At 33.3% G+C, this 27,686-nt stretch overlaps 2 protein-coding genes across 2 annotated transcripts; one reads left to right on the top strand and one right to left on the bottom strand.

Moving 5' to 3' along the window:
* Window positions 1-1,576: 1,576 nt before the first annotated feature.
* Window positions 1,577-6,772, bottom strand: LOC110104915 (double-stranded RNA-binding protein 2). The gene is made up of 3 exons (XM_020834207.2): window positions 6,232-6,772; window positions 3,679-3,898; window positions 1,577-2,812 (listed from the first exon to the last, which is right to left on the bottom strand). The coding sequence occupies exons 1-3, from the start codon at window positions 6,475-6,477 to the stop codon at window positions 1,758-1,760; spliced, it is 1,521 nt and encodes a 506-aa protein (XP_020689866.1). The 5' UTR covers window positions 6,478-6,772; the 3' UTR covers window positions 1,577-1,757.
* A 3,393-nt stretch (window positions 6,773-10,165) lies between these two features.
* On the top strand, window positions 10,166-12,850 carry LOC110104903. The gene is made up of 2 exons (XM_020834185.2): window positions 10,166-10,531; window positions 10,563-12,850. Exons 1-2 carry the CDS (start codon window positions 10,166-10,168, stop codon window positions 12,819-12,821), a joined length of 2,625 nt encoding a protein of 874 aa, XP_020689844.1. The 3' UTR covers window positions 12,822-12,850.
* Window positions 12,851-27,686: the final 14,836 nt, after the last annotated feature.

The following is a 27,686-nucleotide window of genomic DNA, read 5'->3' as shown; positions in this document are numbered from 1 at the left end:
CCGCCGATGAAGATTGCAGAGGAGGAAAGGGGCAAATTATTACATCCGGTGTCCGGATTCGTCCTGACGAATACCGCCACGTTATCCAAATACAATGGGATCCACTATATTTGGGTGATATGGCGCATCTGGATTGGATGTCCGGACATCCGGTGACTAGATGTAATAATTTGCCAAGGAAAAAAACGGGGGAGTTGGGAGAAGATGTACAGTTAGGTTTGGTGAAAAAGAAAACCACATGAGGAAGGGAGGCATTTTTGGTATAAATTTACAAACATACCACTTTATTTGATGCTACTTACATATCTAACACTTAAAATTTCAATATTATATTACTACCATTCATATAAAATTTAAATATCAAATATATCACTTATATATTTCATTCTTACCACCCATATCACCTAATAAACTTTAATATTTCATTCCATGCACCCAAATTTATTGTATGGATGGTATGCATGTAATATTAAAATTTTATGTATTAGATATATAAATTGTGTGAAATAAAATGGTATGTATGTAAATACCCTAAATTTTATTATCATTCATTATTTTAAGTACAAAATTATAAAAATATTTAAAAAATATATCACTTTATTATATTAAGTGATTCTTTGCTATTTTTCTTTTAATTTTTCATTCCTTTTATTCTTTGATTATAATAATTATATGAATCATATTATTTTCTCTTCTTCGTAATAAATGAGTCGGCTCATGAGCCAACTTGAGCTTATAGAATAAAATTTAAGCTCGAGTTAGAACTCGATTAATTAAATGAACTCAAGTTTAAGCCAATAATGACTCCAGCTTGACTTGACTCATCTACCTCTATCCTTGGAAAAATTATTTGGTGTGGAATTCGGACATAACTTTACATCCGGACTCCAATAAAATATCGCCCTGTGTGACCCAACGACCCTACCATTTCTATTTAGCGCGTTTTTTCCAACATACATCATTCTTTTTGCAACGATAAAATGAATGATCAAAATTGACTCTGAATTTATCATTCATAATTTGTACATATAATATCAGATGTATCATTCTTCATAATTTAAATGTACTTCAGCATATTACTAGAAAAAAAAAGCGCTAAATAATTTTATTGGAAAAAACGTGCTAAATGGAAATTGTGGGGTCGTCAGGCCACAAGCGACAATATTTTATTAGAATCCGAACGTAGAGCCACATCCGGAGTCCGCACCAAATAATTTTTCCTACCCTTTGTAATATACAAGCTTGATGAGGACCACCTAATTGAATGTGATAGGTAACATGGCTCTTCAATAGCAATTTTAATGCTCCAACAGAAATGGCTACAATTAATGTATGATCACATCAACTAATGTGTGATCTAAAATACATTCCCTTACATTAAATTCAAACTTATACATTTCAAATATCTTCTCCTATATGATCGTTTGGGATAGCTTTCTTACTATTTTTAAAACAGCTTTTTAATATAAAAAATTTCATTGCAATAAGAAAATCATCCCAAATAAAACCTTAATTGTCCCATCCCAATTAACATAGAAAATGATTAGTCCAGTCCCTCTAAGCCACACAAAATAAATAAATAAATGGTTAATTCATGAGGAGAAATTCTTGAATGATTTCAAAATCTCAATGGAATATTTATGTATGATGGATTAAAATCCACCAACTACAGGATGGAATTACTAGCACAAAATAGATAACCACTAAGAAGACCAAAAAAAAAAAATTCAGGAATCTCTCCTAAAGTAAACAATGCATCAGAGCTTAAGTGTTCTCAAGTTCTCAAGCATTTCAAGCTCAGGGAAATCATTCTTTGCAGCAGGCGAATTGCTTGACTCAGATACTACTATAGCTCTTTCTGGAGCTTCAACAGAGGCTTCGGTCTTGGTAATATCTTTGCTTTGAGCTGAAGTAACATGAACAGGTTCTTGATTGACTAGTACTGAATTCATCAGAGCAGGCTCTACTGTGACTTTAGCTGGAGTCTCTTCCTTGACTTGCACTGCAGTTAGAAGGGAAGGTTCTTCCTTTTCTTCTTCGGCCGTTACAGTTGCTCGGCCTGGCACAAACTTAGCTTGGGTTCCAGAAACTTTGGAAGCTGAAGGCTGTTGTTCTTTCGGTTGAATTGCAGAATGTGGGGAAACTGAAGGAAATTGTTCCTTGAATTGAATCTCATGAAGTGGGGAAACTGCATGTTTTTCTTTTACTTGAATCTGGGTAACCTGGAGCTGTGAGGAAAATAATGCCGGCGGAGCTTCGAAAACAGGAACGGCAGGCCTGATATGAACAGGCGGTGCCATTCGCCATGGCGAGTTCATAACAGGAGGCAGATGCTGATAAACCGGCGGAGGTGGTAACGGAGGAGCTGAGAAAACTGGAACTGAAGTTCTAATATTCACAGGTGCAGCCATTCCAGCAGAGGACATTCTGAAATGCTGGTAGGTGGACCTGTAAGGTGCAGCTCCAGCTGAATGGAACTTAAGTTGTTGAGCCATTTGGTTTTCAAGCGGGGAAAGATGCGATTGAAAGCAAAAATCTTCAGTAGCTCTAGGGGAGCTGGGCCGGGTTCTTGGAGTAGATCTTGGTCGAATCATAGGAAGAATCTTTGATGCAGAAGATGAAGTCTGCAATGAGGGCGGCTTCTTATCAGGATGTACCAGGAACCTTTTAGGGAATGGCGGAGCATTGGGATTGTTTTCCATGGCTATTTTCTCTTTCAAGCGGTAGTTCAACAGAGCTCGAGCAACGGTAATTTGCTCCAGCTCATCATTGTTCTCTGGTTCAGTTACCGAACACACCTCTTGGCGTGTCACTATCAAACAGGAAAAATAAGGAAATGAATTTGCTAGCATAAGTAAGAAGGTATGCAGTACCTAATTGTGAATAAATGATTAAAATGCATAAAAATGAAAGGCCAGCATCAGGGCTTCATTGTTGTATCCATTGCAAATAACAAAGCAGTACTCCTAATCACCACCACCACAACAACAATAACATCAAGCCTTTGTCCTACTATGCGGGGTCAGCTACATGAATCCTTTATCTCCATTGAATCCTATTAAAAGTCAAATTCTCATTTAAATCTAATAAAGAAAGATCATTTCTAATATTTTCTAACCAAATCTTTTTAAGTCTACATCTATCTTTCTTAACATAATTCAAATCTAATACCTCTACTTTCCTAACCGGGTCATCGGAAAGCCGCCGTTTTATGTGACCAAACCATCTAAGGCGACTCTCTCTAATCTTATCTTCCACTAGTGCTACTCCAACCTTTTCATGTATATACTCATTTCGTATCCTATCTCTAAGGGTAAAGCCACTCATCCACCTGAGCATCCTCATCTCCGCAACACTTAACTTAGTATTATGCTACTCTTTTAATGGCCAACATTCGGCACCATAAAGCATTGCAGGTGATTAGGAGTAATACTATCATTGAAGTAAATTAATTTTTATCATCTGTTATATTTTTTACTATGATATGGATTTTGATATCATACAGAAAGGCAATCAACATACATCTAACAATTTAAACAAAACACTTTCTTCAAAGTTTTTCTAGGCAATATAGAAGTGATTTTCTTGAAACTTATCTAACATGCACTAGCATCATATAAAAGTTTAACATCTTTCTTATAAAAACTAAGCTATAAGACAAAATCATAAAAAACTAACATTGTTTCAAGGAATTCCATGCTGCCATGGCTGCATTCTTTTCAGCTTGCTTCTTGCTCTTAGCTGGTTCGCCTGTGAACAAGATCTCCGCAAGCTCCACAGCGCACGTGAACGAAGTATGGTGACCATGACCACAGCGAACAGTTTTGTAAGATGGTAATGGTGCCCCCACTCTCTGTGCAACTTCTTGCAGTAAGTTCTTGTACACACCAGTCTCATCCTGCTCAAATTAGGCACATACAGAGTGAGATACTCACAAAAGCACTTCTGAAGGCCATACAATTAAAAACATGGGGCTAGCATAATCTAAGCTCTTACCAGTGATTTCCAAATAAGCTAATAAACTTAACAAAGGTTTTCCAAAGCTTCTCAAAAAAAAAAAAAATGATGAAGGTTTAAGAAGTCCTAACTAAGCAAGAATACTAAGCCGGCAGAACAATTGAAGATACCAGGTTTGATTTAGTTAGATTCAACTTCAACTCATTGTGCAAATGAAGATGTTCTTAATTTCAAAATAGAAATTAGGATACATTTAATTAAGTATGCATGTGAATACTGGATGTTGGATTTCAGTAAGTGAGAATGTAATTTATGGTTTTTAAATATGTTATTGATCTTCATTTGTCCTCACCAATAATAGAAGGATAGCTTTGTTGGAGTTATTAGGTATTATATTTTACCATATCAATACTATCCCATGTATTTCATATTTATAGTAGGAATCTATAGTATTTATTATTATAAAATATCTTCATTATTAAGATTATTTTCATTTGATACATTTTTCTTTATAGTTTTTTTCTCTAGGCTATATATAAACACACTTATATCAACATATAATTTAATTCAATAGAATCTATTCCTATTCTAGTTTTCTTTTAACAAAGTGTGCAAAATAGTAACTTTACTTTCGATGCTTATAGGTTAAAAAAATATCGATCATAGACTATTGCGCTCAATTCCACCCAGGCCCAAAAAAAATGAACACTACTAGCACCATGATTACTAGAACCATATTTGGAATCAAATCCAAGGAGCCAAGTATCCAAAACATGAGTCGGTTCCCGCTTAGTTTGAAATAGGTGATTGGTTCTAGTATCCCTCTTGCATGAACAAAAGCACATAGAACTATACAAGAAGAAAATGGAATAGTGAGAAGAAAGAAACAGGCAATCACAATGGTGATGACGGTGGCTACAACAAGGTGACCCAAAGCATGTTTCAAAGAGAGAACAAAATGAAGTGAGGCATAGAGAGAGAGAGAGAGAGAGAGAGAGAGAGAGAGATTTATGTTTAATATTGGTTTGTATATGATTGGTGCTAATACCCAAATGCCATAAATCAAGAAAAGAAACAATTTTCTGCCCTAAGTATCCAGAAGCAAGATCTAAAGCATTAGCAATTAAGAACAATGCTAAAACAGTTTGCTTGGATTGCTTTTTTTGGATATATTTGCACACCTTGATTATCCACTATGAAGATTCAAATGTAAATTTCATTTGAACTCAAGAAGCATGAGAAAATTAATAAATTCATAATAATTTAAATGTTTACTACATTAAACCACTCTAAAATACCAGATTTAAGCATAATGAGAAAGACTATAATCCACCAAGGCCATGCCACTAACAGAATCTCATTTATGTTCCTTGTACCAACTTATGGTAAAACTAAAGCATTACCAGGATGTTATAGAAGAGCGCCCTCTTCAAAAGCAAGAAAGCATACCAAAACCCAAGAGTATCTTCTTATGAAAGTTAGAGAAAAGTGTTGAAAAGTAAACACATTTTCAATGCAATCTCAAAATTGCATATCATAGAGGATGTGATGTGGGCATACAACCTCCTCATATGCATAACATACAAAATAAGCAAATCATTTGGTGACTTTAAGGTTTAACAAGCATAGAAATGGGTACCAGCTAACTTAATTGATAAAGACCTTCGAAGTTGTTACCGATGTCCCGGGTTCGAATATCTCTACATCAAATTTGTGCATTAGACCACACCATTAAATAAATACGTTGCAGAAAAAAAGATATAACAATTGGCAGGTCAACAAGCTTGATAACAGGATAGTTGGTTAGGTATGCATCTGTGTCCAGAATTCAAAAGTTACCACCATTCCATCATCAAACATAAAGTAAGAAATATAAGGAGTCATTAAGTCAAAACAAGAATAAATAATGGGATAAAAATACCTACCTTCAAAGAAAAAAGTAACATTGAAAAAAAAACCAAATGAGCTTATAATATCACTGTAACTGATGCTACAGGTACGCTAAAAAAATACACAAGCCCTCTATACAATTAATTGACGCCAGATACAAACTAAAGAGTCCAATCTTCCTTCTATTTTCGCCAGAAAAGATCTATTTTGAATAATCCTTTCATAGGCCTAGATAAAGCAAATAGCTACCACAGAAAGATGAAAGATTGATGTAATGGAGCGAAATTTCTTTAGAAGAAAAAGATCTAAGGTGCAAATTTGGGGCAAAATTTCAGAACAAATAACAAAAAAAAAACAATTCTTTTATCCATTGGAGTAGCATACCAGGATCCTGGCGGCGAGTGAGTGAGAGGGACCGCGTGAGGAGAGGGCATTGAGAGCGATCTCAGCGGCGGCGTGCTCCGCTTGGCGGAGAGTGGTGCAGAAGCTCGGGCTCTCAAAGATCTCGCCATTAAAGTTGACAGTAGCTTTAAACCTAGGCGCGTGATCCGGACCTTCTCGTATACAGGTATAAGAAGGAAGGCAAAAGCAGCTCCTTTGAGCGAGCTCCTGCAGCTGGTTCTTGTACATCCTGAACCCTAATCACCGCCCAAAATGAAGCCAATGGCCTCCGGCGCCTTCGCCAGCTTAATATCTAGTGAGGTCGCCGGATGCTGCTAGCAGCTAAGGTTCTGCTCAGTCGTCCAACTTTAGATTCTCACTTTAACTCGCTTTTTGAAGCGGCATGAGAGGAAGGCGAGAGATCTGCGGAGTAGCCAAAGTGAGGAACGCCAGTTAAAAGAGGGAGCTTTATCAGGACAAAAATCCTTGAAGGAATTTCCTGCAAAATTTGGAGAAGGATTAAAAAAATGTAGGGTTCTATCTTTGTTAAAATAGCTACATATATAATACCAAATCACTCTGAAGATAGAGATTTATTTTTTTAATATTAAAGTATAAAATAGAATATGAACATTTTTTAATAGATTGGATTCTTTGAAAGAAAAATCCTACATAGAGTACAATTTTTAAAACAAATTAGAAATCTCTAAGGGCTTTGTGGGAGATTAAGCCAAGAGTTGATTTTATTTATGTAGTTTGACAAAATTAATGAATAAATAAATTTGAATTGGTCCAAGCAACCTTTAAGTGGCTAAAAAAAGTCAAATATTTTTTTGCGTGCACTTAAATGGATTAAATTCAAGATTAGTCGGGCTTGAAGAAGCCGAGTAGCTACGGGTTGGTTTGAACCATATTAGATTGAGAGTATGTTTGATGAAGCTTTCTCACTGTAATAGTTTTTAAATTTTTTAAGAGAAGTTTTTATCTATAACAGTAAAAAATATTTCATGAGTCATTATAAATTCAAATCACAAATTATTTTTGTTATAACATATATATTATTGAGGTTTAATTTCACTAATTTTTTTCTTAATTTTTTGGCATTGGTGTGATTCCTTAAAAAATTTGTACATGTTAGTACACGTGAGATTTTTTAGATCATTAGGTGTTTGTTTTGCAAAACAAATTTCACCATAGTATTTTAGACATGATTAAATAATTTATAAATATTTTTTTATAATTTTTTTATTTCTGGATTTGGAGATAAAAATATTTATATAAATTTAAAATTAAATAATTAGAATAATTACCTAATATTTTATTATAAAAAAACTTAATCCATTATCAAATGTTATTAAAACCTCATTTTTTTCATTTTAAAAGAGAGAAAAATAGAGGATAAAGAAAAAGTCAAGTTTTTTAGGTCTAGAATCTTTTGAGACTCTATCTAGGATCAAAGGAATTTGTGATATGAACTATTCTGTGATATAAATTTCAGCTTATTTATATACTCAGTATTATTATATAAATATTTTGTTAGCTGTTATATATGCTCTTATTATTTTGCTCGATACATTGATTTATTATATGGATTCAATTGCTTTTAAAGATTTAGAAAATTACTTTATAAAAGGAAATGTTTGAAAATTTTTATTGGTGTTTGTGACCCGCTAAGTTATTATTAGTCACTATAATTTTGCTTATGATTTTCATGATCTTGGAAAAGGGGAGTTTGAATTACATTTCTAGGTATTTCTCTATTTTGATTTTGTATAGTCATTGCTAGCTTTTATTTTGTTCTATTTTTTGTTTTGCAGTCATGTATTATAGTGCAGAACATGTATATACATTTTGATAAAATGAAAGAGATTTTGTGGATAATTTTATTTTAGTACTCTGGATATTGTAGTAGCTCAGTCTTCTGTTGTTTATTTTTAAACTAATATTGAAAGAAAATTTGAAATATTTTGAAAACTAGATATTGGGATATGTCTATCATAGCTCAATATGATAAGAATCTTGCTGGATTGGGTTATGACAATCACTACTTTGCTTTTTATGCGGTTGTAATACTATCATTTGACTTCTAACTTTCAAAATTTGTTGTAGTGAAAAGTTATTGTTATAGTAACTAATACATAATTATCATATAGGATTAAAATGCTTAAAGAAATAAAATAAAATGATATATTAATCATAAAATGTACATAAATATTAAAATCATATATTAGTCTAATGCATTATATAACATCATTATAAAGTGAAATTACTTAAATGACAATATGACATAACAATAATTGAGACAATCTTACTAAAAAACCAAATTTTTAGAATAAATATTAAAAGTCAAATGATTAAATTCACTATGCTAATGAAACTAAGCATGATTATTGAACTGCAGACTGCCTCTCAAATCAATATCAAGATGTTGAGGATCACTTTTCGTCTACAAAGGCTCGTCTTGTAAGCTTTCGTACTGCTTTATAAAACAGCTTTTAAATATAGAATTTTCTAATTCAAGAAATTTTTCTGCTAAAAAGCTGTTTAAGAAAGTAGCAAAAATGTTGTCCCAAATGAAGCCTTAAGCCCTTGATTCAGACTTTATTTGAGATAGCTTTCTTATTATTTTCTAAAGCAATATACTTGTACAAAATTTATGAGTTCAAAAAATATTTATACTAAAAAATTGTTTTAAAAAACAATAAAAAAAGATGTACCAAATGAAACTTGAGTCGCCTTGAAATGGATCAAGCTGGCTTGGCTTTCTTTTGATAATGACACATTTTTTTGTACTGTTGGGATGTTGGGACATGAGACAATATTTAACTTTTTTTATTTTAATGGACTAAGGATTATTTTGTCTCTTTTATGCACTATTTTAATTTTCAGATAAAGAAAATGATGAAAGTGCGGTTTATAATAAATAAAAAAATTAGGCTAATGGGAGCTATTATTATGTATGGATATTGGGCGGGAGAACTGTCGAATTAAGCGTTGGGTACCCAGTGGTACCGAGGGGTATCGAGTGCGGGTACCGAGCTGGGTACCCAGTAATGGGGTGACGTGACGTATTTTTATTGGTCTTCGGATGCCATTCGGACTCCGCACAGAATAATAAATGGGCTAATGGGCTGGTGGGGGCTGTAGCTTCGCCCCCTTGATCTTCATATAAAATTAGAAGTATGGAAGTCAAAATGAGTTGAAGGTCGGGTTCGGGTCTGACATGAAATTAACTTGACCTGAATCCAGTCAACAATCAACATGAACCCAATCTACTGGCAACCCGATAACCCAAGCCTGACCCGTTAATCGATTTTGATAATATACATTTCCTACAAAATACATGCACTTCTCTACAAAGATATTGCTAAGTTTTCATTTGAGACGACTTTCATATTGCTACTGAAAACAATATTCAACTATAAAAATTTAATTTTTTTGTCTATAAAAATAATTTAAAAAACAATAAAAAAGCCTTCCAAACGAGACCGGAGAGTTATACTTAATATGAGAGACTTTGTGAAGCATTTATTTCATTTTGTTAAAAAAAAAAAAAATCCTCAATCGTCTCTATAATGAATGTATATAACATCTATATTTATTTTCTTCTTCGCTTCAACCTTAATATTTTTGCACAATACAAATTACAATTTTGTTGCTAATATATATAATAAAAAAATAATTTAGGGTAAATATGCAAAAAAAAGGTGAAAATAATCCGGCGAGAAGTGGGCTAGGTTTCTTTTGGTTTCTACTTGCTTATTATATATAGATTGTAAAAGGGGAAGGAAGAATGATGAATATTATCTCTTTTATGAAGCTTTAAAGCTTGTGTTCCTCTTGTTCCCTGGATTGGGATTAAATCCTTCTTGCAGGTCAATTCTTCCGACGATCCACTACATCAGTTGGTATCAGAGCCTGGAGCTTGCGAAGATTGATGAACTGCGGAAGAAGGTCGGCTGTCGACGACGTTCGAAGCCGTAGAACAAGGGCGGGAGACGAAGATCCACGCCGAATAAGATGGGTGGTCGACGAAGATCGCCACCGAAGAAGATGGGCGATCGACGATGATCGAAGCCGAAGAAGACGGGAGATCGATGACTATCCGCCTCTCGAGCTTCCACTCCAATGGCGTGATCCGCCGCCGGAATACCCTCCCCTAGAACTTCCACTCAAATGGAGAGATCCGCCGCGGGCTGTCGACCGTGATCGACGCCGTAAAGCCCTTCCAATGGCTCAAGTGGAAGCTTCGCTTGCTCGGATTGATGCTTTATTTGATGATTTCAATCGTTCTTTAGAACGAGTTTGCACATCGGTAAACGAACAATCTTCAGCCATCTACTCACACACGCTCTCAAAGATCGATTCTGCTTCCATTTCTTCCCTCAATCCAACCCAGCACCCGCCACCGGAACCCGCCACCGGAACCCGCGACCATTCCCGCTCTCCATCTCGATTTTGCTCTCGTAACCACGGCCCGAGTAGATCCACAACTCAATGCTGATTCCGACTCCGTCGATGATATTAACATCGTTGAGGGAGAGCAACTTGCTAGACATCCTCCAACCCTCCAGCACGATTCGGGCCCCAACATCACTCCGCTCCCGCTCCCGCTTCCGCTCCGTTCCTGCATCACCAGTGTCAATGATTTTGCAGACAACAATGAAAATCCTGCTCATCCAAAATCCACGGAACCCCTAACTCGTTACTGGACGTCAATCGGCTCATACGGTAGAATTGTTCGTTTCCTGGAAGCAAATATCGACGATCTCTTAGATCAGCGCTTGCGTTCCACCACTATTGAGAAAGTAACTCAGGAAGGAAACGAAGATAACCCTGATATCGTGAAACTGATCCTCACAAAGAGCAATCCTCACTTCATTTGTGACGCTCAAGTTCTTGTTAAATCCTTTACAGAGAAGGGAAAAGTCCTAAACAAGAAGCAGCATGGTGATAGGGGAGATTTCTCTGGTTGTGCAACTCTAAGGCTGGATTCCGGAGACCCCTATAACCTTCAGCAACTCGTGGAAAGAATGCTTTACTTGAGCATCAACCAGGATATTCATCTTCATAGTCTGCTTCGAGAACAAAGAGAGCTTCAGCACAGTGGGTCCATGGGTCTCAAGTTTCTTGATCTTCCAATGTTCAACCGGTATATAATGCAAAATGAAGGAAAGCTGTTTCAATCTAGCTATCCTAAGTCTTTTGGAGATCTTGTTGGGAAGAATGGGGTGATTATAGTTCATGGTGAGCAGCAGAAGAGACTTCATGCAATTGTGGATGTTCGCAGCAAAAGGGTGGCAATCAATTTGATGATTAATCAATTGATGGGAGTGTCATCTGCGTCTGAAATCAAAGAGATGGCATGTAAGTTTTCTGATTTTTTAGATGGTTGCATATATGTCCCAATTAATTTGGGGGGATTTACATATCACACTGCTATGAAGGAAAGGAAAGGCATCATTGCAAAATTCAAGAATATAATAGCTAATGGGCAGCAGCAAGGTGGATCTATAGAAAGAAGCGGAGTTCTTGGTAGCCTGGTGGAGGAAGAGAACTTGAATGATAATCCAATAGCTGATTTCATCTTAAACTTGCAAAGTGGTTCTGAAGCCCAGACCCAGACATTCGCAAATAATCTGATTTCTTCTAATTTGCTTACTTTGTGCTTCGCTTATTTGGGTCTATTTCCAACTGATCAGATGAGATCAAATGTGTATTTGATTCTTGATCGAGCTTTTGGTCCTAGCTTTGGGCAACCCATGCGAGATGTTTTTTTTTACCTCCCAGTGGATCTTCTTGATTTGCTATTTTTTTTGGGACAGAAAAGCTCTATTGATCCTCAACTAGCTTTGTGCCAATGTGCTTCACTATTGTTCTTATATGTTAGCTCGCACTTAGGTGAAGGGTTTGCTGATGATACTCCAGTTTTGGCTTCATTAGAGCAATATATTCTTGTTAATAGCAACTATTTATTTTGTATGACTGGAGATTCGTTAATGTTGGCTCAATCGGTGCATCTCTATGGACTTCACCGAGGTTTCCAAAGGAATGCGAAGATGTCATATAGTCCAGAAACTGAGAAAACATTGCTTAATTTACTAGCCATAGATGATCTGGAATTATTCTCCTTTTGCATACATCCAATGGCATTGAAATGGCTTTTCCAGCAAGAAAGAATTATGACTTACTTGTCTAACCAGATCTTGAAGTTTTGTAGGCTCTCTAGAGCAAATGAGTCCCAGCTTATTGTCTATCCATATGGAAGCCAAACAATGAAGATGCAACTGATTTCAGCACTGGTGGTATCTGGAGATAATTACGTTGCACAACTGCTGGTGTCACTTATGATAGAACTTCAGGGAGATGGTGGTGAAGATGACATGATATGTGTATTGAATACAATGACCGAAATACTAAGCTTGCTCTTTGCTGGAAATATAACTTTTTCAAGTCTCCAACCTGATTGGTTTACCATTGGTAGCTTGCTTCTAGCTTTTACTCATCCAAATAAGTTTGTGGATATATACCAAAGCTGTAAAATCTTCGATCCAGGAGGGTTACTCATGATTATTACACCTATCTCCTTCTAAATGACATGACTCGACGGAGTCGAATCTCCGCTTTTCGGGTCAAAAAACGTGTCCAAAACGGGTCAATCTCAGGTTGCTGGGTCAAAAACGGATTTTCGAATAAAAAATGAATTAATTTCAAGTCAAATAGTCAACTCGAACCGTACCCAATTTTCGAAACGGGTCGAACTGTTGAACCCTAACCCGACCCATTTCGGGTTCGGGTTGACCCTAACCCGAAATTTTTGGGTCATGTTCAAGTCGGATTTTCGGGTAGTATCAAATATTGGCACCCCTAGTTTATCTAGTACTCCACTATTTTGTGATCAATTTATGAAAAAATGTTCCTCTCAAGAAGAGGAGTTGATCCGTATAAAAATGATAAGGTGTTTCTACTATTTTTTATAACCTAGCTCACAAATCAACAAATCATCTCAATTACTTCTCTAATCGTGATTTTAACATGAGAATTTTCACCGCTAAATATTAATATCTAAAAAAGTCATTTTAGTAAATAACTTTGATAACTTTGCCCTTCACGCATACATATGCATACACACACATATTAATTCAAAAAACGGCTCAGATCCTCCAAAAAATCTCAAAAATGAACTAAGCACTATTTTATTGCACTAATCTCAAACTAATCTAACAATTTTAAGGATCATCATGATATAATTTGTGCAGTATATTTGCACACAAATTTTCTCTCATTTTTAACCTATTAAGAGTTGAAATATAAAAAAAAATGATGTCAGCATCTTGATATATGGTTTTGATTGAGTAGATTTGATTTAATTTTACCCAAATTGAGTTGGTTACTCAAGACTAATTTGATTATTTGTGTTTGTTCAATCTAATATACTAGGCATTTAAATAAATAAAAAAAAATCTAATTGAAGCACATTTTATTCGGTTCAAGATAAATCAAGCCAGTCCAAATTAAACTAACTCGATCTACTCAATAAAATGCTCCTAGGCCTACAGAAAAACTCGCCTTAGGAAAATGACTATAATCGAAAAATTCATCCCAGGCAATAAGTAAAACTTATTAGTTGGCCTTAACGACTACTATTCAAAAAGCGACAACTTCTCAGAATGAACTATTGATCGATTACTCACTATTTAATTATTAATATAGCTAAACTGACGATTTCTTACAGAGCTAGGCAAATGACTTTATCAAGTCAGACCTTCTGGCTAAGCTGCACAAATATTGTATTTTTCTTATTTTTTTGTACAGTCATATATGTAGTCAATTTTATAAAGCTTAAGCTCCAACCCAAATCTATAAATAGGGGATTGAGGGTGAGCTTAATTTACGCAATTTTGTGTAATCAAGCAAACCTTACAAAAATCCTAAAGCTTCCTATAAAGTGGCTTAATTTATGCAATTTTGTGTAATCAAGTAAACCTTACAAAAATCTTAAAGCTTCCTATAAAGTGAATTTTATTTTAAATTATATATATATAATACAATACAATAAAATATATATATATATATGAATGCAACGTAGGAAGTGAAATTAAGCATATTAAAAAACTAATAAAAAATGTTTTCAATATTTAAAAATGACATATAAAAATATTTATCATAAAATATAAAGATATTATGCATGCAATGCATTCATTATGTGCATTTAATTTACAATAAATAAATATAGAAAAGTTTATCGGACTGGTCCACATTGGGCCTAGTGGGCTTAGTTGGGCTAGCCTCAAATAATTGGGTTCTATGAATTCGAGCCCATTTGAAATCCTATCATCTTGATTGGTCATTCCATGCAATGGCGTCGTCTAAGGTAGTTTCAGGGCATTTAAAATATAACTTTATTGAAAGCAATTTTTTTTAGGGATAGCGCCAAGCACTAAAATGTAATTTTATCATAAATAAATATATTAGTTTGTTAAAAAATGGTTCAATGATAAAGAGACAAAACCTTGCTCCCAATCATGGGATCATGGAGCTATTGTTGTTGAAAGTAGTTTAAGAAACTTTTAAGATCGTTATTTGCTAAAATATTTGTAATGGTAGAGAGAGAGTTTAACTTCTTAGCACCGGTAACGAAAATCCGACACATAGAGAGATAATAGAGGATTATATAAGACGTTAGAGTCTTTTAATGTGTAAAATCAAAAATAGGAGAATTTATAGGGCATATATTGTTTAAATCATTCCACCAATGTTTATCATTGATTATAAATGGTGTCGTTCTCTATAATTGGAGAAAGTATTGATACAATATAGTAAACATAAACCATATAGAATGGATTTTATGATAGAAGTTTGGAAGTGCCCTGTGGCATGCACATCTATTTTCAAGAGACAATTTATTGTTTGTTAGATTGGATTGTCTTGCATTAAGACTACTGCAAAGACCAACAAACTGGCTTGCATTGAGAGGTAGAGTTAGTGTCAATGGCTTGCATTGAACTACTAGCAATGTTCGACCACAACCCGCAAATATAATAAGCATATGTATAGTTCAACGATAAGAATTAAGACATATCACAATCCAATCCGATAAGACCACAAATTAAATAGATCCTATCGTGTTGGTTTGCAACCGACAAATTTTAAGATCCAAGTTCTGAAAACTATTCATATTTATTTTTCCAATTTTTTGTTTAAAATAATCCACAATCACAGAGCTACTAACAACATTAAGGATAATGTAATAATCGGCCATCCCTAAGAAATTACATATCTCAAATACAGTAGTAGGTCTCAACCAATTAGTAACAGCATGAATATTCTGGGGATCCACAAAAATACCTACGCAACTCATTACATGCCCTATAAAAAAATGTTGTTCAGTCTTGGCAAACAGATGATGTTGCCTCGTGTTCTCTAGAATAATCCTCATATGCATAACACACCCCACCTCAGAAGGAAAATAAATCAAATTATCATCTATAAAGAGAATAACAAAATAATCCAAATACTCTTAGAATATCTTGTTCATCATATCCATAAAACTACTAGTGCATAAGTAATCCTAAAAAGCATGATTAAAACTCATAGTGTCTGCGCCGAGTGCTAAAAGCAGTCCTCATCACATTTGTTGTCTCAGCTTTACTTGATAATAGCTAGATTACAAATTGATCTTTGAAAATATAGAAGATCCAACAAGCTGATTAAATAAATCATCAATTATTAACAACGAATACTTATTTTTTATATTATCTTTGTTTAATTTTATATAATCAATTCACATACACATCATACCATCTTTTTTTCTTCATAAATAGAATAGATGTTCTCCACGAAGACACACTAAAATAGATAAATCTCCTATACAATAACTCCTAAAGCTATACTTTCAAATTTTGAAGCTCCTTAGGTGACATCCTATACAGAGCCTGAGATATTAAAGTTATATCCAAAAATATATCAATACAAAACTTAATATCCCTGTTCAGAGGCAAACTCACTCACTCCTCTGGAAAAATATCAGGAATCTCTCACACTATTGAGGCATCATAAAGAGATCCATAACCTACATTATTGTCATTGACCAATGCCAAATATTCAATACACCTTTTTCTTATACATTTTATTTATTTTCATAGCAGAGATTAGACATGAAAAATACCTCTAAAACCCTAAAAAGTTAGCTCTCACTCCTTATAAATAAGGTAACTTACTTCTTTAAACAATTGATTTGAGTTTCATACTGACTCAACCAGACTATATCTAAAATAGCATCAAACTAAAAAATGAGTAATATAATCAAACCATATCTCCACTTCATATAAGATAATTTTAAATTACAAAAGCATACCCTAATGGCTACCGTACCCTCTCTAATCAGTAAAGTAACAAATAGAATAAAAGGCAATAATACTGAAGGCGAGTGCAATAAATCAAAGTAACGCTAAAAAATAAATGAATTGATGGTTTCAATATCAAATGTAATATGATAAGGTTAATCAGAAATGTAAGAACTACTTGTAATAATATCTGGCACATCTCTGGTCTCATACTGAGTCAGAGTATACAGGTGTTTAAATTGGAACTAGAGCAACAAGACCACCATGCTCTCTTTAACCTAAGGATGGCTTTCCTGCTACAAAGCCATAACCACAACCTCTACTAAATGATACCTAAAAAATTGTATTAAGTGGAATTATACTCAATCTTCCTACATATCTAACTGAACTCTTAGACTTGGGCTCAAATCATCAATCAGACCCTATATGTGGACACTAAGCTATTTTGTGCCCAACCTGCCGGCACCTGAAACATCACCTTGATATCTTATACCATTGACCATAGTGTCATATACCATAACTCTAGCTCAAATCATCTACTAGTGTTATACCTCTTCGTCTAATATAAAAATAGCTAATAATACCTTCATCTCAGGAGGACACTGCAGACAATGAAAACTGTTATACAGCCTCCTCAACCAATCCTCTGTTGCTCTGCGCTCAACAACGCCCTCAAACCTTAGAGGCTTCATTCTCAAAAATATATATAAGATGTTGGTCTATCTCATCAGATCAAAAAAAAGGAACTCTGCTATGTGCCTCAACCATCAATTGAGTTACCAGATTGATAAATCAAAAAATATTATCAGAATTGATTGTAAGAGCAGTACTATATCTAAGTGTTACGTGATTGACATAAATTTAGGTCTAGTAGATACATGAACATACAAAATATTGAACTAGGCATACATACATATAAAAATAAATAAGAATGATCCCCAAATAGACCTAAAATCATCTCACTCAACGTATATATTAATTTTCTATAGCTTTGTTTTATAATCAAATTTCAAAATTTTTGCTCAAATACCTAAAAATGCTTGTCACAATCCTACCCGATAAGACCTATAAATTGGACATATCCTAACATGTTGGTTTGTAATACGCAAACACCAGGATTAAAGTTTTGAAAACTATTCATTTTTTTTTAAGTCTAATTTTAACTTAATTTGAAATAAAACACAATCTCAACAAACTGAAATACATAATATATAAGATAAAATAATTAGTCACGATTGTAAAAAAAATAAAAGAAACACTTATATTGATTCATATTAGATCCATAAACTGCTACTCAATCTATTATTTTACTCTCTGTGACTCTGAAAATAAAAAAGCAAAATAACTATGAGCTAACATAGCTCAACAAGTCATATTTATCAATCTAAAATTTTAAATAAATATGTTATTAAGCATTTAAAAAAGTGTTAAAAGTAATATAATAAATCATTGTACTATGCAGAATAGTAATTGCACTTATGAGGAATTAAAATAGCAGTGATTGAAACATAAATAAACAAGCATTTCATATAAAACCGAATTCAAAAAATTATGACCCTTATACCTCATGTCATCATTGAAATATAATATACATATAACATCAGAATATACTCGTAGACACCAGAACATTCCCATATGAACCATGATATAAATTCATCCTTGCACATAAGAATTTCTCATAATCATATATTTCAACCAATCAAGTATATAATTTATTGCATTACAGTAATTAAAATATAAATAAACTCATTCCAAAATTTCACAAAATGTAGCTAAACATACTAATGTACAAAAATATACTATTTTAGAATACATTAATCAAATTACAAGAGATTATGTAAAATACTATATTAAGACTTTAATTGTACTATAATATCATTTTTTAATCAATTAAAATAGCAAAATTTCAACAATCCCTATGTAAAATTTCCAAAAAAAAAATCTAAATATTTATATTATCTATCTCTATAGCATATTGAAAGTTACATGATAAATTTTTCTTACAGATAGCAAGTTATTCCTATTTTTTACTAACATAATTATAAATTAAATTAGAAATTTCTAGAAAACTTCGTATATTGGAAAACTAAGATAGACAAAATGTCACCTAACTCGATTCGACCAACTTTCAAAACTACATCGTCGACTAAAAACGACTCGAAGCAACCTCATTATGGCTTTCTTTCTCTTGGATTCTTTCCCACCCTCTCTTTAGCTAGCAGCCCTTAGGAGAAGAAAATGACATTTTAGTGGAAATAAATTCTTTTATTAAAATTCGGCCTAGCTCCATGGCGCCCGCCATGGCGCTTCTTCTGGGATGCCACAACACCGAAGTGCCGCTCCCAGTGCAATCATGTTGAAGTTTTTTTCAAAATTCCATAAAGCTTGGCGTTGAAGAGTTGTAGCAAAGGTGTTTACATGGTCCAGTGATGGCAGTCGAGCAAAGTGTTCAAATGGTGATGTTGGTGATTAGACTATGGTCCAACGATGGAAGTCGGGTGGTGACCGACCCATTGATGGAAATCAGGATAAGTTATTTTTAATTAAAATTGTCTATTACTTATGCAAAATTTTCTAAAGTCTTCCTTATGGAGACTTAAAGAGCGAAAAAATAGTTGACATAAGGACTCCAATGGGGTGCCATTGACAACTAGATTAATTATTGTTTATTAGAAAAGAAAAAAAGGATAAATAATAGTTACATGATATTGAAAACTTCAAATTTCATCCATGGAAAACATTCAACTAAAGAGGTATTATTTTTTTAATAGATATTGATATATCATAGAAAAATTATCTTGATCGGGCACGAATCTCAAGGCAAAATCAAGCATGAAACATAAAAAATTAAATCCAAGATCACCTGAACTCCAATTTCAGCAAACTTATAGTCACACTGAACGTCTCAGAAATACGGACCCAACAACACCAAATCCAACTCAATCCGAGCCCAAATGAGTCCAAATCAAGCACCTGAAGCGTTGTTGAAAAGTTTGAACCACAATTTGAGTTACCAAACTATCTTGAAACATAATGTGCTTATAGTTGAATCGAGCTGCTCGACGAGACGAATCCAACGAGCCCAAGATCTCCAAATTCTAACATCATTAAGACCTTCAAATGTCTTACAAATGGTGCACGATCAAGGGATTCAATATCGGTCATACATCCGTACCACTACACCTTTGCCCTTGATCCTTCTCCTATTTACGGGTCATGACATCCTAAAAAATTTTATAAATAGCTCCTCATTTCTGTTGAAAGGGGACCCAAGCAAGAAGAAGAAGAAGAGAAGAAGGAGAAGAGAAGAGAAGAAGAATAGGAGGGAAGAAACTCCTCGACCACCGCCGGAATTCTGCCCGACTTCCACGGGACGCCGAAATTCTGCCCAACTTCCACAGGACGTCAGAATTCTGCCCAACTTCCACAGGACGCCAGAATTTTGCTTTACTTCCACAGGACGCCGAAATTCTGCCCAAGTAACATTGGATTTCTGCCCGGCGCCGAAACTCCACCCAAGTGACGCCAAAATTCTGTTCGACTTCCAAATGACGCCGGAATTCTGCCCAACTTCCAAACGACGCCGGAATTCTGCTCGACTTCCAAAAGTCGCCGGAATTCTACCCGGCATTGTAACTAGATTTCAATCAAGAAGTGACTCATTGTAATATGATTGTCCCAACTTTTAAGGACGACTCAGCCTCTTGTATCTCAAACAAGCACTAGTTGAACTTTTTTAACTAGCGTGGCCCCATGGTTTTTTCCCTTTCCAGGGTTTCCACGAAAAAATCCTGGTGTTTCTATTTCTCTCATGTTTGTGTACTGAATATACGTAGAACGCTGAGACGTAAACTTTCTAACTCTGTCGCTGCATATATTCTAGCGCGCAACAGATATAGTTAGTATATATTCCATTTTGGAAAGAAAATAGGAGACTCTTTCTAATCCTTTGAGTATCTTTACATAAAAAAGCAAGATGTTATGTCTTCACAATATATATTATTATATCTTTTTGTGGGCTATGATATTATTTGTTCATTACAAGAGATCTTATACAATTAATTGTATGTCCCAAAATTCATAACTTCTTATCAATATAAATAGAGCTTTAAGAGGACATATTCTACAATCACAAACAAATAGAAAACAGAGTTGAGTAAAAGAGAGTGTTAGGTTACTAGAGACAATGACAAAAGAATTTAGGGCACTTATTAGAGAGAAATAGTAAAAAAAATTTCCAAAGATAATGAAGTGTTGCTAGTATTTGTTCAATCAAAAGTCTAAGCTTTTGATCATAGTAAAGAGATGCTCTTACAATTGAAAACGGAATAGATTGATAGAAAAAAAAAACACATATTCTCCATGTCCCATCCATTCTCTTCTTCGAGAAATTATTCTGTGCGGACACTAGATATAGTTATGTCCAGAGGCGAATCAAAGAGCGCCACGTCACCCGAGACACAGCTCGTACACAACAAGAAGGTGACGTGACGCGCTCTAATTTGCCTCCGGACGGCGTCCGGTATCCGCACAGAATAACTAATCATCTTCTTCATAGCAAATGATTGTGTCCCCTCTCAAACATTTACATAAAAATAGTAACATATTTTCTTATTACGTTCAACTTTGTATGAAGAGAAATCATTGATGTATACCAATTTTTTTTTTTTTTTGTAATTTAATGGGTATTTGATCTTCATACAATTACAGACGTATGTGGATCTTATTGAACCTTGTATTTATGATCGCTACCATGCTTATTCTATCATCTTCTTCTTCTAGTGTTTGTTCAAAGTTTTGTCGCCATCATAATAAGTGGTGTTATCTTCAATATATCATCATTTCACATCAACTATTACATAATTATTCCAATTATCCTAAAATTCCTATGCACATTAATATTTTTATGCAAAAAAAAAAATAAAAAAAAAATTAATTCCATACATCTAAAATCAAATTACTATATTAATAAAAAATCACATCATATTTTTTTTTTTAAAATATACATCATAAAATTTAAATTACATATTACTAATAAATAAATATAAAAACTCACACATAAAAAAAAATCAAACTAGACTCGTTTAAACGTGATAAATCAGGACGTGCCACGTTATTTTTTACTGTATATCGATGATGTATACCGTTATGCACTGAGGTGACATGACGTATCCGGATCGATTCTGAACTGTCCGATGACCACACGTAATAATTTATGCGTTTAAATGTCCACTTCATTTAGATTCAAATGCTAGATGCCAAGTCAAAAAAGCTCCCTTTTTTTTTTAGCTTGAAGCAATTTCCTAAGGGTCCACCCCATTCTGATCATTCAAAGCTGGACCCATCAATCAATTACCCTTTCAGTTTTTTATTCCAAACTCATTACTGCTAAGTCTGCTTATGCTCTGATGCTGATAGATTATAAGGCCATTAGATTTCATTTGGTACGATTAGATTTTTTTTTTCTTAGGAAAGTAGATTGTTGGATTAAAAAATTGATTAATTTTCTTGAACTTGTAACGTTTTGATTGAAAATAAATTAGAGAATTCTGATGGGCTGATTTCAAAAAAACTCATCCTGCCTAAATTATTATTTTTTAAAATAAAAATATTAAAATATTTCACAAAATAAGTACCTTCAAAAATTAGAAAGTTTAAGTTTGAGGAACTGTTTGAGATAGTTGCAGCGTTTTATAAAGTTGTTTGAGAAGTTGATGTGAGGAAAAGAACTTAGCTATTTTGCTCGTAAAAATCAGTTTTTCATCACTGAAATTTTTTAAAAATTGTAAGAAAGCAGCAAGAAAGTAATAGCAAAATAAAATTATGACTGCTTTAATTTCTGAAAACAAAGCAAAAAAAAAAAAAAAAACTATCTGAAATAGGCTTTAATATTTTATGTTTTTTACTATTTATGATCTGTTTGGGACGGCTGCAGCTATTTATAAACTTTGTCGTAAAATTGTTGTAGAGAAAAAACTTTTTTGAATGTTACTGTATAAAACAACTTCCTAGCATAAAAATTTCTGGAAAACAGCTAAAAAACAGTGACCAAATAAAAACTATGATTGCGGTCTGCAAAATAAAGTAATAAGAAAGCCATCGCCGTCCCAAACTAATATTAAAATTCAATGATTAGTTAAACATTATATTTATTTTTTTTAAATCAAAACGGATTAAGGACTTTGTCTCCTTGTTCCAAATGATTAATTATTGGATTAGAGGACAACAAATAAAGATTATTAAAAATATTCTTAATAACATAACCATGACATCTGATTTGTCAGCATTAACACTAATGATTGGTTAATACCATTTTATTAGTTGACAAGGAATATTATTTTATAATAAAATGGCATCTTATCAATCAATTAAGATAAATTTGAAAGGGCAGTTGCTATCATGCCATGCAAAACTTAGTATCCAAGATGGACAACTGTGATGTCATGTGACATGTCGGTAGCTGATCTTCCTTAGATTTTTCATGGCTTGGACAATGAGGGCGAGGGATATTGGGGGTGAGCATGGATCTTATTATTGAGTATTATTATTCAAAATGGCACATGCATAACATTTGCACCAAATATGAGTGATATTTTTGAATAAAGATTAGTCATGTAAAAAAAAAGATTAAATAGATTATATTATAAGTGTTTATTTCTTTTTTTTATGTATTTTTTTGGTATTTTTGTGATAGGTAAGTGTCTGTTTTTTGGGATATTTGACTTCGTCTTTTAATGTGTCAAAGTACGATTTCTAATTTAAGTTAAAATTGCAATCGATGAGGGTGCCCATCAATTAGAAGATTGTACTTTCAAGTTTTGTGTGTTCTTTATGAAAATCCAATAGTTAAAGGGTTGGTTTGCAAATAAATGGCAATTAAGTCAAGCCTCTAGCTCTGTGCCCATGGTGATAAAGAAACGTATCGAACCCTTGAAAGAATCTAGAATACATACTTGAATGATTGTGTCTGGCACTGGATTGAGTTCCAATAATATGTACTTTAACTCCTCTGCAATCTTTATATGTGGGATCACTTCAATCATAACTTCATATTAATGGAGTCATATATGTGCTCGAACATAATATCCTAGTGATCTAAAGTTGTCTTTTTTATCAACAATTGGGAGTATTCGGTTCAACTCAAGCTTGAGTCACGCCTAATTCAAGCCCGACTCAACCAATGTCCCATAGGAGCTTGAGTTGAACTCACCAGCAAAGCTCAATTTTGTGATTGATAAAATAGTTGAGCTCAATTAGTAGCTCATCAAACTTGACAACTTAAACAAGCAAGATTTATGGTCCTAGAGTAAGCTTGTTTGGCGTCTAATTGGAGCAGCTGGCAATGAAAAAAAATGTGAAGGAAAAATAAGAGGGATGGGATATTTAAGGGAAAACTAGTGAATTTTATTATATTTTGTTCCTCTATATTGAAGATGTTAGTTTAACATAATAACATAAATGATTAATATTATTCCAAGGGCAAATAAAAAGATGGGATCTCCATATTCAAAATTCCTCCAAACATTAATGATAATGTCCATGAAATCATTACAGTTTGACCATAAATTCTTGAATTCGATTTTATGCTTACATTTGAAAAGTTATAAGTGAATAATTAGGTTTGAATGATCATATGATAAAGATAACAATAACATATAGTGGGTATTTGGAGACATATCAGGCATTTGGAAATGCCTTATTTATTTAAGGTTTCAAAATAAAATTTTAGTTGATTGTTGTACCAAAGTTTAAAAACTCTAAGCAGTGAAGATCCAGAAAGCCATATTGGATACTATAGATGTTAAACTCCATATGAAGTGGAGAGGGTCTTCTTATGCCAATATAACACCAACCATGGCATAGAATGCATGGCTAATAATTTCAATAGGTGAGTTCTAGAGCACATTCTTATATAAAGTCAATGAAATCTTGAATAAATTGTGGTTAGGTAACAATGGTGTGGAAATAAATTTTAGAGAAGTTCAATTTGATCTAAATTCTTCTGCCAATAGAAAAAGGTTTGAATTCTTCAAAATGAAGAGGACCGACTCGCATTTTTATTTCCAAAAGATCAATGTATTGAGAGAAAACACAATCCCACGTTCAAGGACTATCTCCACATCATTTAGCTTCTTATAATCCATGCAACAAGGGTATAAGAATGTCATGGTAAAATAATCATGTGATATAGATAATGGATTAAGAGATAAAATTTTAGTAACTCTAATATCTAAGTTGGAAGGTGGATTGACTTTCAAGTGGGTAGTAGGAAGGTGAAATGAAGGTGCAAAAGAGGAAATTGCATGTATATTATTGAGAAGTAGAGTTAAAATAGTAATTATTGTCTATAGAAACAAAAATTTAAGAGTGGTTGTGGAAAGAATTTGGAAGAGACGGAATGCTAGTTTGGGTATTTATAACATGAGTGCTTTAGGGAAGATTTAGGATAATGGGAAACCTATTATGAGCATGCCATATTTGAATATTAGTCTCCAACTTTGATTTCTATCATAACAGAACAAGGGAGAAATCTATGCTCGAGGGGTATGAGACAAAAGCATGACCAATTATCATGGGAAAGGTTTTACTTGTGGAGCATACAGCTAAATATTTAACACTAACTACATCCTGCAAAAACTTCCACTTACTAAAGTTATTTAAGATCTTATTGTAGAACGAGGAGGAATGAGTCACCTTAATGCATAGCCTAGCAAACGAGAGATGAAACTTGGAGGTAGTAAGCTTATTTATTATAAGGGAATTTGTATTTTGTTCACCACCTTGAGATATCTTCTTTGTTCCCATAATAGGGAGGGAAATTAAGGAAGTTCTCCAAATTTTAGATTTCAAAGAAGTCGTCTTTATCAAATTTAAATCTCATTACCATTTTCTTAAAATGGAGGGCTTATCATTGATAAATCAAGGTCCATCATCCTAAAAAGTCTCATACTACTTTATACATACAATTTTGAATGGGTAAATGACTTTAAGGAGAGTGAGAAGATATTCATTATCTTTGGTTTTACATAATTTATTGATAATAGGTGAAAGAGATCTATATAACAAGTGTTTATCGATTGCATACCTAACAAAAGCAAGATTTCAATTCTCTTAATCGCCTTCAAGAGATTTTTTGTAATGAAAAGGAAACATCCTCCCAAGTGTTTTCTATAAATGAGATGGATATATCATTAGAGATAAAGACATGAGTGCCTAGAAGACCCTTCTAAGAAAGGCACATGCAAATTCTGAATATAAGGATTTGGAGAAATAGGTATCGCTCCCCAATAGGGACGAGAGGTTAGAGGGATTAAAGAGGGGGTAGGAGGGTGATATGAGAGTGGGGTAGCATGAGGGCAAGTGAAAGATCATGAAGAGGAAAGTTTTCAAATTATAATGTTTCATGTAGGTTGTAGATAAATGAGATATTTATGAGGGGAGGGAGAGTATAATCAAGATTGGAGCCCTTGGCATTAGTCAGAGGTCAAATGATGTCCAATCCATGACAAGGAAAATGGAAGAACAGAGCAAGGGCAACAATATGAAAGAAATTTGCATCAATCTATAAGAGATAGGGCACATGAAGAACACTTAGAAGACTAAACCCTAAAAAGTGCCCAATTATTGCAAGTTTATGATAATCTCACCATATTAAACAAAAATTTGGCGTATAATAGCATAAAAATATATTTATGATAAGACATAAGTTATCACAAATAATACAAGAAAAAATTTTAACAAATATAATTGTATATGCCATTAAGATTAATTTTAGCATAATATACCTTTTTCGCAAAGTAAATAACTTTAAACTGGGAGGAAATAAAAGCAAAAGGCAATGAGTTAGAAGAAAGGTTGAATACCACTAAAAAATTATATATATTTCAATTCTACAAACATAATTAAAATCTCTCAACTTTAAAAAAATTATTTCCACATTCAAAATAAATGAAAAAATATCACTTAAAATATATTATGAATATGAGTGAAATCAAATAAGTTTTATTTCTCAAAGCTAAATATAAATTAAAAACTCTATTTTTCATTAATAAATCTCTTCTCACTTAGAAATTTTCACTTAATCAACTGTTTCTCTTACATTGGGAAAATTTTACATTATTCATGTCTCATAAACCATAAATATCTATAGAACCCTCCAAAGAAAATATATATCAATTTTATCTTCACAAACTTGTTCAACCATAATGGAAGACTGAAAATCATGAGAGTTTGTCATTTTAATTTACGACATGTAAAAAATTCACTTTATTGGAAAAAATTAGGTTAATGTATACTTTCTAATAAATTTTTGATTAGAATGAATTTCATAGTCTTTGAATTAACTTTGAGATGAGTGAAATACAAATTTTAATCGATTAGTTATGTATTTCAGTACTCATCTCCAAGCTAATATAAAAGCTACAAAAATCATCCTGACCAAAATCACATCAAAATATTGTCTTAAGTTTTTTGCTTCATTCTCACTTATTAAAGCTAAGTTGGGACCATGGACTTTATATGATCATAAAATTATTCCCTCAAATTAAACTTTAGTGAAGAAATGTGGGATAATCTCTACTATTTTTTTAAAATATCCGATATAATTTAAGTTTCATTTGCCAAAACAAACCTTCACTTATATCAACTAAAAAATGTAAATTATATTCATCTTAAAAAGATGGACATTTTTGTGAATTTAGCTGAAACCAATATTCAAGCTCAATTAAGAATATTTTACTTGAAGCACCAATGTCTCTAACTTAATTGATATACTCATAGCTCTTAAGAGCAGATCTCAGTGGTTTGATTTTGACTTGTTTGTGATTTATGTTGAACATTTCATGACTTTTTATGTAAAATTAGATCTATTTATGATTAACCATTTCTCACTTTTATTTATTAAATATTTAGAATAAATTTCTATCCCCTTAAAATTTATTTTTTTTCATAGGCATCTCACAAGAGCCAAACAATTAATTAAATATCACAAACTTGCCTCTTGTGTGACACAATAAAGAAAAGGATGCTTTTGAGCTACTCTATTTTTGTGTGAGAAGGGATATTATTGTTAGCCAAAGAGAGGAATCCCCTCAATCAACCAATGGAAAAGAA

This window comes from Dendrobium catenatum, unplaced genomic scaffold, assembly GCF_001605985.2.
Source record: "Dendrobium catenatum unplaced genomic scaffold, ASM160598v2 fragScaff_scaffold_1680, whole genome shotgun sequence".
NCBI classification, from domain to species: domain Eukaryota; kingdom Viridiplantae; phylum Streptophyta; class Magnoliopsida; order Asparagales; family Orchidaceae; genus Dendrobium; species Dendrobium catenatum.
The sequence above is the reverse complement of the archived record's forward strand: the minus strand, read 5'-3'. Positions and strand labels throughout refer to the sequence as shown.

Coding starts and splice junctions, on each gene's coding strand:
- LOC110104915 (XM_020834207.2), bottom strand. CDS start 6,477: ATGTACAAGAACCAGCTGCAGGAGCTCGCTCAAAGGAGCTGCTTTTGC. Junction 3,899..6,231: donor CACTCGCCGCCAGGATCCTG/GTATGCTACTCC, acceptor TAATTTGAGCAG/GATGAGACTGGTGTGTACAA. Junction 2,813..3,678: donor ATGGAATTCCTTGAAACAAT/GTTAGTTTTTTA, acceptor CCTGTTTGATAG/TGACACGCCAAGAGGTGTGT.
- LOC110104903 (XM_020834185.2), top strand. CDS start 10,166: ATGAACTGCGGAAGAAGGTCGGCTGTCGACGACGTTCGAAGCCGTAGA. Junction 10,532..10,562: donor TCAATCGTTCTTTAGAACGA/GTTTGCACATCG, acceptor AACAATCTTCAG/CCATCTACTCACACACGCTC.